Source organism: Oncorhynchus kisutch, linkage group LG21, assembly GCF_002021735.2.
Source record: "Oncorhynchus kisutch isolate 150728-3 linkage group LG21, Okis_V2, whole genome shotgun sequence".
Lineage (NCBI taxonomy): Eukaryota > Metazoa > Chordata > Actinopteri > Salmoniformes > Salmonidae > Oncorhynchus > Oncorhynchus kisutch.
Window position 1 is genome coordinate 44729791 of NC_034194.2, and position 13180 is coordinate 44742970.

The window sequence follows — 13180 nt, forward strand, 5'->3', positions numbered from 1 at the left end:
CACACACACACACACACACACACACACACACACACACACACACACACACACACACACACACACACACAGATACACAGATACACACACACACAGATACACAGATGCACACACACACAGATACACAGATACACACACACACACAGATACACAGATACAGACACACAGATACACCCAAACAGATACCCAGATACACACACAGATACCCAGATACACACCCACACAGATACACAGATACACCCACACAGATACACAGATACACACACACACTCTCACACTCACACACCGTCCATGCGGAGCAGAGGCTACATGAAACATGACAAATTTTTCTGCCACTATCTTCGGAAAAAGCCGGAACGTTGAGGAGGGGGGGGGGGGGGGTGATTATCCTGGTTCTCATGGTGTATTCTAGAACACGGTCGTTCACAGTGAGACAACAATCCCTGTTTCCACTGGGCTGGGGGTCAGAGAACGCAGACCCAGACCGACTGACTCCTGTGTAATGGATAGCTAGATACTCTAATAACATCTAACACTATCTAGTAATATTATCTTCCTTCCAAATGGCACCCTATTCCCTTTAAAGTGCACTACTTTTGACCAGATGGTCCATAGGGAATAGGGTGCAATATTGCTATGTAAATATCTACTAGGTTATTTACACTATTATCTAATGTAAATATCAAATCAAATCTATTTATATAGCCCTTCTTACATCAGCTGATATATTAAACTGCTGTTCAGAAATCAAGCCTAAAACCCCAAACAGCAAGCAATGCAGGTGTAGAAGCATGGTGGCTAGGAAAAACTCCCTAGAAAGGCCAAAACCTAGGAAGAAACCTAGAGAGGAACCAGGCTATGAGGGGTGGCCAGTCCTCTTCTGGCTGTGCCGGGTGGAGATTATAACAGAACATGGCCAAGAAGTTCAAATGTTCATAAATGACCAGCAAGGTCAAATTATAATAATCACAGGCAGAACAGTTGAAACTGGAGCAGCAGCACGGCCAGGTGGACTGGGGACAGCAAGGAGTCATCATGCCAGGTAGTCCTGAGGCATGGTCCTAGGGCTCAGGTCCTCCAAGAGAGGGAAAGAAAGAGAGAAAGAGAGAATTATAGAGAGCATACTTAAATTCACACAGGACACCGGGTGAGACAGGAGAAATACTCCAGATATAACAGACTGACCCTAGCCCCCCGACACATAAACTACTGCAGCATAAACACTGGAGGCTGAGACAGGAGGGGTCAGGAGACACTGTGGCCCCATCCGATGATACCCCCGGATAGGGCCAAACAGGCAGGATATAACCCCACCCACTTTGCCAAAGCCAAGCCCCCCCACCGCTAGAGGGATATCTTCAACCACCAACTTACCATCCTGAGACAAGGCCGAGTATAGCCCACAAAGACCTCCGCCACGGCACAACCCAACAGGGGGCGCCAACCCAGACAGGGAGATCACATCAGTGACTCAACCCAGCAGCCGTATTTAGCAATAACTGAAGTTTATTTAGTGCTTTATCCGGGTAGCCGGAAAGTAGAGCATTGCAGTAGTCTAACCTAGAAGTGACAAAAGCATGGATTCATTTTTCTGCATAATTTTTGGACAGAACGTTTCTGATTTTTGCAATGTTACGTAGATGGGAAAAAGCTGTCCTTGAAACAGTCTTGATATGTTCTTCAAAAGAGAGATCAGGGTCCAGAGTAACGCCGAGGTCCTTCACAGTTTTATTTGAGACCACTGTACAACCATTAAGATGAATTGTCAGATTCAACAGAAGATCTCTTTGTTTCTTGGGACCTAGAACAAGCATCTCTGTTTTGTCCGAGTTTAAAAGTAGAAAGTTTGCAGCCATCCACTTCCTTATGTCTGAAACACATGCTTCTAGCGAGGGCAATTTTGGGGCTTCACCATGTTTCATTGAAATGTACAGCTGTGTGTCATCTGCATAGCAGTGAAAGTTAACATTATGTTTTCGAATAACATCCCCAAGAGGTAAAATATATAGTGAAAACAATAGTGGTCCTAAAACGGAACCTTGAGGAACACCGAAATTTACAGTTGATTTGTCAGAGGACAAACCATTCACAGAGACAAACTGATATATTTCCGACCAGGCCAGAACTTGTCCGTGTAGACCAATTTGGGTTTCCAATCTCTCCAAAATAATGTGGTGATCGATGGTATCAAAAGCAGCACTAAGGTCTAGGAGCACGAGGACAGATGCAGAGCCTCGGTCTGATGCCATTAAAATTTTATTTACCACCTTCACAAGTGCAGTCTCAGTGCTATGATGGGGTCTAAAATCAGACTGAAGCATTTCGTATACATTGTTTGTCTTCAGGGAGGCAGTGAGTTGCTGTGCAACAGCCTTTTCAAAAAAAATTGAGAGGAATGGGAGATTCAATATAGGCCGATAGTTTTTAAATATTTTCTGGGTCAAGGTTTGGCTTTTTCAAGAGAGGCTTTATTACTGCCACTTTTAGTGAGTTTGGTACACATCCGGTGGATAGAGAGATGTTTATTATGTTCAACAGAGGAGGGCCAAGCACAGGAAGCAGCTCTTTCAGTAGTTTAGTTGGAATAGGGTCCAGTATGCAGCTTGAAGGTTTAGAGGCCATGATTATTTTCATCATTGTGTCAAGAGATATAGTACTAAAACACTTGAGTGTCTCCCTTGATCCTAGGTCCTGGCAGAGTTGTGCAGACTCAGGACAACTGAGCTTTGGAGAAATACGCAGATTTAAAGAGGAGTCCATAATTAGCTTTCTAATGATCATGATCTTTTCCTCAAAGAAGTTTATGAATTCATCACTGCTGAAGTGAAAGCCGTCCTCTCTTGGGGAATACTGCTCTTTAGTTAGCTTTGCTAATGATATTGACCCCCCCATGTGTGTGTTGTGTGGATGTGATGTGTGTATGTTGTGTTTGTGTGGATGTTGTGTGTGTGATGTGTGTGTATGTGTGCTGTGTGTGTGTTGTGTGGATGTTGTGTGGATGTTGTGTTTGTGTGTGTGTTGTGTGGATGTTGTGTGGATGTTGTGTATGTGTGTTGTGTGGATGTTGTGTGTGTGTTGCGCGTGTGTTGTGTGGATGTTGTGTGTGGATGTTGTGTGTGTGATGTGTGTCGATGTGTGCTGTGTGTGTGTTGTGTGGATGTTGTGTGGATGTTGTGCTTGTGTGTGTGTTGTGTGTGTGTTGTGTGGATGTTGTGTGTGTGTGTGTGTTGTGTGGATGTTGTGTGTGTGTGTTGTGTGTGTGTTGCGTGTGTGTTGTGTGGATGTTGTGTGTGTGTGTTGTGTGGATGTTGTGTGTGTGTTGTGTGGATGTTGTGTGTGTGTTGTGTGTGTGTTGTGTGTGTGTTGTGTGTGTTGTGTGGATGTTGTGTATGTGTGTTGTGTGGATGTTGTGTGTGTGTTGCGTGTGTGTTGTGTGGATGTTGTGTGTGGATGTTGTGTGTGTGATGTGTGTCGATGTGTGCTGTGTGTGTGTTGTGTGGATGTTGTGTGTGTGTGTTGTGTGGATGTTGTGTGTGTGTTGTGTGGATGTTGTGTGTGTGTTGTGTGTGGTGTGTGTGTGTTGTGTGTGTGTTGTGTGTGTTGTGTGGATGTTGTGTGTGTGTATTGTGTAGATGTTGTGTGTGTGTGTTGTGTGTGTGTTGTGTGGATGTTGCGTGTGTGTTGTGTGGATGTTGTGTGTGTGTTGTGTGTTGTGTGGATGTTGTGTGGATGTTGTGTGGATGTTGTGTGGATGTTGTGTGTGTGTGTGTGTGTTGTGTGTGTGTTGTGTGTGTGTTGTGTGTGTTGTGTGGATGTTGTGTGTGTGTATTGTGTAGATGTTGTGTGTGTGTGTTGTGTTTGTGTTGTGTGGATGTTGCGTGTGTGTTGTGTGGATGTTGTGTGTGTGTGTGTGTGTGTTGTGTGTGTGTTGTGTGTGTGTTGTGTGGATGTTGTGTGGGTGTTGTGTGGATGTTGTGTGGATGTTGTGTGGATGTTGTGTGGGTGTTGTGTGTGTGTTTTGTGTGTGTGTTGTGTGGATGTTGTGTGGATGTTGTGTGGATGTTGTGTGGGTGTTGTGTGTGTGTTGTGTGGATGTTGTGTGTGTGTGTGTGAGTGTTGTGTGTGTGTTGTCTGGATGTTGTGATGGATGTTGTGATGGAATGGCCCAGTGTATGTTCTGACATGTTACTAACCAGGACTCCTTCTCTATGACCCTAGATTGTATTCAGCAGCGAACGGAAGAAAACAGACCGAAACAAGGAGGTTCTCCCTAATCTGCTTCAATTACAAAGTTACATTTTGTTGCAAAACAAAACAAAACATTGTTATCGTGTTGAAGATCCTGTTGAATGAACTGTTGTGAACTAATGAACAAGATCCTGTTGAATGAACTGTTGTGAACTAATGAACAAGATCCTGTTGAATGAACTGTTGTGAACTAATGAACAAGATCCTGTTGAATGAACTGTTGTGAACTAATGAACAAGATCCTGTTGAATGAACTGTTGTGAACTAATGAACAAGATCCTATTGAATGAACTGTTGTGAACTAATGAACAAGATCCTGTTGAATGAACTGTTGTGAACTAATGAACAAGATCCTGTTGAATGAACTGTTGTGAACTAATGAACAAGATCCTGTTGAATCAATCATTCTGGAGCATCTATACAGCTGATACCTGTCGCTTGCTTTCATCTCATTTACTGTTTCTATATTAAAAATGTTCTGGAAAATAGCACCCTGTTCACTATGTAGTGCACTAGTTTAGACCAGGCACTATAGGGGTAGCGCATTAGTTTAGACCAGGCCCTATGGGGGAAGTGCACTACTTTTGCCCAGGGTCTATAGGGATAGTGCACTCGTTTTGACCAGGTCCTATAGGGGTAGTGCACTAGTTTTGACCAGGCCCTATAGGGGAAGTGCACTACTTTTGCCCAGGGTCTATAGGGATAGTGCACTAGTTTTGACCAGGGTCTATAGGGTAATGCGCTATGTAGGGAATAGGGTGCCATTAGAGAGGTAGCCTATACTAACATTTAAATGCAATGAGGTTTATAAAGTGTATTTTAAATAGGAAGTAAAGATTTGTTTGTGTTTTGTCTCGGTTCTGCAGGTCAGAAAGTGGAAGATGTTGAACCGTCACCACGGTGATGCTAAGCAGAAGGAGGCGGAGTCTGAGGTGCACCTTGGGGGCGGACCATGGGGGGTGAGAACCAACCACCAGCTGGCTAGCCCTGTCCTGCTGGAGTGCTGTGTCTGCAGTGGACCCTTTGTTAGCTACGCTCTGGAAGAGGCCTGGCAGCCACGGCAACGCACACAGGTACTGGGCTAGCCGCTAACAGCTAAACGCTAACTTTACCTTGATAACACACACAGGTACTGGGCTAGCCGCTAACAGCTAAACGCTAACTTTACCTTGATAACACACACAGGTACTGGGCTAGCCGCTAACAGCTAAACGCTAACTTTACCTTGATAACACACACAGGTACTGGGCTAGCCGCTAACAGCTAAACGCTAACTTTACCTTGATAACACACACAGGTACTGGGCTAGCCGCTAACAGCTAAACGCTAACTTTACCTTGATAACACACACAGGTACTGGGCTAGCCGCTAACAGCTAAACGCTAACTTTACCTTGATAACACACACAGGTACTGGGCTAGCCACTAATGCTAACTGCTATCTTTACCTTGATAATGCACCAATCTTCACAGCAACACAGAGAGAAAAATAGAGAAATAATTGAAAAATAATAACACAAGGAATAAATACACAATGAGTAACGATATATTGGTTATATACACTGGGTACCAGTACTGAGTCAATGATAACTTGGTTATATACACTGGGTACCAGTACTGAGTCAATGATAACTTGGTTATATACACTGGGTACCAGTACTGAGTCAATGATAACTTGGTTATATACACTGGGTACCAGTACTGAGTCAATGATAACATGGTTATATACACTGGGTACCAGTACTGAATCAATGATAACTTGGCTATATACATGGGGTACCAGTACTGAGTCAATGGGTAATGATAACTTGGTTATATACACTGGGTACCAGTACTGAGTCAATGATAACTTGGCTATATACACAGGGTACCAGTACTGAGTCAATGATAACTTGGCTATATACACAGGGTACCAGTACAGAGTCAATGATAACTTGGCTATATCCACAGGGTACCAGTACTGAGTCAATGATAACTTGGCTATATACACAGGGTACAAGTACTGAGTCAATGATAACTTGGCTATATCCACAGGGTACCAGTACTGAGTCAATGTGCAGGGGTACGAGGTAATTGAGGTAGATACATTATGTTCACATAGGTAGGGATAAAGTTACTAGGCAACAGGATAGATAACAAACAGCAGCAGGACTATATGTGATGAGTCGAGAGTTAGTGCAAAATGGAAAAATGCAGAAACTCTGGGTAGCTATTTGGTTAACTCTGTAATAGTCTCATTGCTTGGGGGTAGATGCTGTTTAGGGTCCTGTTGGCTCCAGACTAGGTGCATCGGTACCGCTTGCCTTGCTGGAATCAGAGAGAACAGTCTATGACTTTGGTGGCTGGAGTCTTTGACAATTTTTAGGGCTTTCCTCTGACACCGCCTGGTGTAGAGGTCCTGGATGGCAGGAAGCTTGGCCTCAGTGATATACTGGGCCGTACGCACTAGCCTCTGTAGCGCCTTGCGATCAAGCAGTTGTCATACCAGGCGGTGATGCAGCTCTCACTGGTGCATCTGTAGAACTTTATGAGGATCTGAGGACCCATGCCAAGTCTGCTGTCATGTCTTCTTCGCGACTGTGTATGTGTGTGGACCATGTTAATTCCTTAGTGATGTGCGTATAGATGGGCTAGCCGATAATAGCTAAAAGCGAACTTTTAAAACAGGTGGGCTAGCTTCTAGCTAAACGCTAACTGTATCTTTATAACACACACAGGTGGGCTAGCCTCTAGCTAAACGCTAACTGTATCTTTATAACACACACAGGTGGGCTAGCCTCGAACTAACCGCTAGCTGTATTTTTATAACACACACAGGTGGGATGGCCTCAAGCTAACCGCTAACTGTATCTTTATAACACACACAGGTGGGCTAGCCTCAAGCTAAACGCTAACTTTACCTTGATAACACACACAGGTACTGGGCTAGCCGCTAACAGCTAAACGCTAACTTTACCTTGATAACACACACAGGTGGGCTAGCCACTAATGGCTAACTGCTATCTTTACCTTGATAATGCACCAATCTTCACAGCAACACAGAGAGAAAAATAGAGAAATAATAGAAAAATAATAACACAAGGAATAAATACATAATGAGTAACGATATATTGGTTATATACAAAGGGTACCAATACAGAGGCAATGATAACTTGGTTATATACACGGGGTACCAGTACTGAGTCAATGATAACATGGTTATATACACTGGGTACCAGTACTGAGTCAATGATAACATGGTTATATACACTGGGTACCAGTACTGAGTCAATGGGTAATGATAACTTGGTTATATACACTGGGTACCAGTACTGAATCAATGATAACTTGGCTATATACACAGGGTACCAGTACTGAGTCAATGATAACTTGGCTATATACACAGGGTACAAGTACTGAGTCAATGATAACTTGGCTATATCCACAGGGTACCAGTACTGAGTCAATGTGCAGGGGTACGAGGTAATTGAGGTAGATACATTATGTTCACATAGGTCGGGATAAAGTTACTAGGCAACAGGATAGATAACAAACAACAGCAGAACTATATGTGATGAGTCAAGAGTTAGTGCAAAATGGAAAAATGCAGAAACTCTGGGTAGCTATTTGGTTAACTCTGTAATAGGCTCATTGCTTGGGGGTAGACGCTGTTTAGGGTCCTGTTGGCTCCAGACTCGGTGCATCGGTACCGCTTGCCTTGCTGGAATCAGAGAGAACAGTCTATGACTTTGGTGGCTGGAGTCTTTGACAATTTTTAGGGCTTTCCTCTGACACCGCCTGGTGTAGAGGTCCTGGATGGTAGGAAGCTTGGCCTCGGTGATATACTGGGCCGTACGCACTAGCCTCTGTAGCGCCTTGCGATCAAGCAGTTGTCATACCAGGCGGTGATGCAGCTCTCACTGGTGCAGCTGTAGAACTTTATGAGGATCTGAGGACCCATGCCAAGTCTGCTGTCATGTCTTCTTCGCGACTGTGTATGTGTGTGGACTATGTTAATTCCTTAGTGATGTGCGTATAGATGGGCTAGCCGATAATAGCTAAAAGCGAACTTTTAAAACAGGTGGGCTAGCTTCTAGCTAAACGCTAACTGTATCTTTATAACACACACAGGTGGGCTAGCCTCTAGCTAACCGCTAACTGTATCTTTATAACACACACAGGTGGGCTAGCCTCTAGCTAACCGCTAACTGTATCTTTATAACACACACAGGTGGGCTAGCCTCTAGCTAACCGCTAACTGTATCTTTATAACACACACAGGTGGGCTAGCCTCTAGCTAACCGCTAACTGTATCTTTATAACACACACAGTTGGGCTAGCCTCTAGCTAACCGCTAACTGTATCTTTATAACACACACAGGTGGGCTAGCCTCTAGCTAACCGCTAACTGTTTCTTTATAACACACACAGGTGGGCTAGCCTCTAGCTAACCGCTAACTGTATCTTTATAACACACACAGGTGGGCTAGCCTCTAGCTAACCGCTAACTGTATCTTTATAACACACACAGGTGGGCTAGCCTCTAGCTAACCGCTAACTGTTTCTTTATAACACACACAGGTGGGCTAGCCTCCAGCTAACCGCTAACTGTATCTTTATAACACACACAGGTGGGCTAGCCTCTAGCTAACCGCTAACTGTATCTTTATAACACACACAGGTGGGCTAGCCTCTAGCTAACCGCTAACTGCTGCCACCTTCTCTCTCTTCTTCTCTTTCTCTCTCTTCTTGTCTTTCTCTCTCTTCTTCTCTTTCTCTCTCTTCTTGTCTTTCTCTCTCTTCTTCTCTTTCTCTCTCTTCTTGTCTTTCTCTCTCTTCTTCTCTTTCTCTCTCTTCTTGTCTTTCTCTCTCTTCTTCTCTTTCTCTCTCTTCTTGTCTTTCTCTCTCTTCTTCTCTTTCTCTCTCTTCTTATCTTTCTCTCTCTTCTTGTCTTTCTCTCTTCTTGTCTTTCTGTCTCTTCTCTTTCTCTCTCTTCTTGTCTTTCTCTCTCCTTGTCTTTCTGTCTCTTCTTCTCTTTCTCTCTCTTCTTCTCTTTCTCTCTCTTCTTGTCTTTCTCTGTCTTCTTGTCTTTCTGTCTCTTCTTCTCTTTCTCTCTCTTCTTGTCTTTCTCTCTCTTCTTGTCTTTCTCTCTCTTCTTCTCTTTCTCTCTCTTCTTCTCTTTCTCTCTCTTCTTGTCTTTCTCTCTCTTCTTCTCTTTCTCTCTCTTCTTGTCTTTCTGTCTCTTCTTCTCTTTCTCTCTCTTCTTGTCTTTCTCTCTCTTCTTGTCTTTCTCTCCTTCTCTTTCTCTCTCTTCTTCTCTTTCTCTCTCTTCTTGTCTTTCTCTCTCTTCTTCTCTTTCTCTCTCTTCTTCTCTTTCTCTCTCTTCTTGTCTTTCTCTCTCTTCTTCTCTTTCTCTCTCTTCTTCTCTTTCTCTCTCTTCTTCTCTCACTCTAAACTGTGAGAGAGACTTTCCCAATTAAAAAAAAATACAAAATCCTTTATAAATGATTAATGAAGTCGTCATTGTCATGGATACCGCATCTCCTGCAGTTCCCCTCCGCCAGTTCAGTCAACATACACACTGCAGAGAGACAGAGAGAGATGCACACTGCCCGCAAAATGAGGTGGAAACTGAGCACTTCCTAACCTCCTGCCAAATCTATGACTTTATTGGAGAGACATATTTCCCTCAGATTACACAGATACACAAAGAATTCGAAAAAACAAATCAAATGTTGATCCTATTGGGTGAAATACCAAAGTGTCCAATCACAGCAGCAACATTTGTGACCTGTTGCCACAAACACCATATTTATATTTATCTATTTTCCCATTTGTACTTTAACTATTTGCACATCGTTACAACACTGTATATATATATATATAGGGAAGACAGAGAGAGGGGCGTAGGAAGAAAGGGGAACAGATTCAGAGATAGAATTGGAGACAGAGTTAGAGGGAAGGTAGGAGAGAGGACCAGAGGGAAGGAGGAGATTGGATCAGAGGGAAGATAGGAGAGAGGACCAGAGGGAAAGAGGAGAGAGGACAAGAGGGAAGGAGGAGATAGGATCAGAGGGAAGATAGGAGAGAGGACCAGAGGGAAAGAGGAGAGAGGACAAGAGGGAAGGAGGAGATAGGATCAGGATGAGAGATGACCAGAGAGAAGGAGGAGAGAGGACCAGAGGGAAGGAGGAGATAGGATCAGAGGGAAGATAGGAGAGAGGACCAGAGGGAAAGAGGAGAGAGGACAAGAGGGAAGGAGGAGATAGGATCAGAGGGAAGGAGGAGATAGGACCAGAGGGAAAGAGGAGAGAGGACAAGAGGGAAGGAGGAGATAGGATCAGAGGGAAGGAGGAGATAGGACCAGAGGGAAGGATGAGAGAGGACCAGAGAGAAGGAGGAGAGAGGACCAGAGGGAAGGAGGAGAGAGGACCAGAGAGAAGGAGGAGAGAGGACCAGAGAGAAGGTAGGAGAGAGGACCAGAGAGAAGGAGGAGAGAGGACCAGAGAGAAGGAGGAGAGAGGACCAGAGAGAAGGAGGTGAGAGGACCAGAGGAAGGAGGAGAGAGGACCAGAGAGAAGGTAGGAGAGAGGACCAGAGAGAAGGAGGAGAGAGGACCAGAGGGAAGGAGGAGAGAGGACCAGAGAGAAGGAGGGGAGAGGACCAGAGAGAAGGTAGGAGAGAGGACCAGAGAGAAGGAGGATAGAGGACCAGAGAGAAGGAGGAGAGAGGACCAGAGAGAAGGTAGGAGAGAGGACCAGAGAGAAGGAGGATAGAGGACCAGAGAGAAGGAGGAGAGAGGACCAGAGAGAAGGAGGGGAGAGAGAGAGATGGAGAGAGGGAGAGGGAGAGAGAGAGAGTCATGGATAGGGTAATGGAGGAGCTGGGTACATATGGAGAGTGTTACACATGGTCTCCTGTGATGAACAGAAACATCATCTCCCTCCATAATCCTCTCTTTCTGGTCTTGTTCCTGTATTCTGATTGTTAGTTTTACAGGCTTTGGTTTTTCCATTTATGTTTTGAGGTTGGACGTCAGCTCGTATAACTCGTTAGCATGTATGGCGCACCAATTGGTGTCACCTCGTTAGTCAGTATGTGTTAGTAGGAAGAGTGTAAGAGTGTCTGGCCCAGGTGATATTTAAGAGTGTCTGGCCCAGGGGATATTTAAGAGTGTCTGGTCCAGGTGATATTTAAGAGTGTCTGGCCCAGGTGTTATTTAAGAGTGTCTGGCCCAGGTGATATATAAGAGTGTCTGGCCCAGGTGACATTTAAGAGTGTCTGGCCCAGGTGATATATAAGAGTGTCTGGCCCAGGTGATATATAAGAGTGTCTGGCCCAGGTGTTATATAAGAGTGTCTGGCCCAGTTGATATTTAAGAGTGTCTGGCCCAGGTGATATTTAAGAGTGTCTGGCCCAGGTGATATTTAAGAGTGTCTGGCCCAGGTGATATTTAAGAGTGTCTGGCCCAGGTGATATTTAAGAGTGTCTGGCCCAGGTGATATTTAAGAGTGTCTGGCCCAGGTGATATTTAAGAGTGTCTGGCCCAGGTGATATTTAAGAGTGTCTGGCCCAGGTGACATTTAAGAGTGTCTGGCCCAGGTGATATTTAAGAGTGTCTGGCCCAGGTGATATTTAAGAGTGTCTGGCCCAGGTGACATTTAAGAGTGTCTGGCCCAGGTGATATTTAAGAGTGTCTGGCCCAGGTGATATTTAAGAGTGTCTGGTCCAGGTGATATTTAAGAGTGTCTGGCCCAGGTGTTATTTAAGAGTGTCTGGCCCAGGTGTTATATAAGAGTGTCTGGCCCAGGTGATATTTAAGAGTGTCTGGCCAGGTGATATTTAAGAGTGTCTGGCCCAGGTGACATTTAAGAGTGTCTGGCCCAGGTGATATTTAAGAGTGTCTGGCCCAGGTGACATTTAAGAGTGTCTGGCCCAGGTGATATTTAAGAGTGTCTGGCCCAGGTGATATTTAAGAGTGTCTGGCCCAGATGATATTTAAGAGTATCTGGCCCAGGTGATATTTAAGAGTGTCTGGCCCAGGTGATATTTAAGAGTGTCTGGCCCAGTGCTCCAGTTGTCTTGATGGATATGGTGGGTCAACTCATTTAGTTGGCTCTCCCAATTTTGATTTCTAGATGAACAATCCTCCAATCTGATTTTCCTGATTTTCTCCACCTTTCTTTCCTTCCTGTCTATAAGTTTGGTGTGGGCTTTTCTTTGTTTGCCTCAGCTTTGTAAATGTAGTGGGCGCTCATGGTCTTTTAGGTCCCAGTTGTTGTTGCTATGCAACTTTCAGTGGACACACCCATGAGTGTCTTTCAGAACCCCCCCTAACCCCGCTCCCGTTTCATTTTGGTTGTTGGCCAGTGACTCTTTGTTAGTCCACCCACTGGGGAGCCAGGCCCAGCCAATCAGAATATGTTTTTTTTCCCCCACACAAAAGGGCTTTATTACAGACAGAAATACTGCTCCGTTTCATCAGCCGTCCATGTGGTCTCAGACCCCCACAGGTGAAGAAGCCGGATGTGGAGGTCATGGGCTGGGGTGGTTAGATGTGGTCTGCGGTTGTGAGGCCTGTTGGATGTACTGCCAAATTCTCTAAAATGATGTTACAGCGGCTTAAGGTAGAGAAATTAACATAAAATCCTCTGGCAACAGCTATGGTGGACATGCCTGCAGTCAGCACGCCAGTAGCATGCTCCCTCAAAACTTGAAACATCTGTGAAAAAACTGCACAATTTAGAAAGGCTTTTTATTGTCCCCAGCACAAGGTGCACCTGTGTAATGACCATGCTGTTTAATCATCTTCTTGACATGTCACACCTGTCAGGAGGGATGGATTATCTTGGCAAAGGAGAAATGCACACTAACAGGGATGTAAACAAATTTGTGCACAACATTTGAGAGAAAACAGCTTTTTGTCTAAATGGAACATTTCTGGGATCTTTTATTTC

General features: G+C 44.6%; 1 protein-coding gene across 1 annotated transcript in view; it reads left to right on the forward strand.

Moving 5' to 3' along the window:
* Positions 1–13180, forward strand: part of sgk1 (serum/glucocorticoid regulated kinase 1) — a 187016-nt gene that overhangs the window by 90256 nt on the left and 83580 nt on the right. The window contains exon 3 of the mRNA XM_031800527.1: positions 5112–5318. Within this exon, the coding sequence (XP_031656387.1) occupies positions 5112–5318 (207 nt within the window). The remainder of the gene's footprint in view (positions 1–5111; positions 5319–13180) is intronic.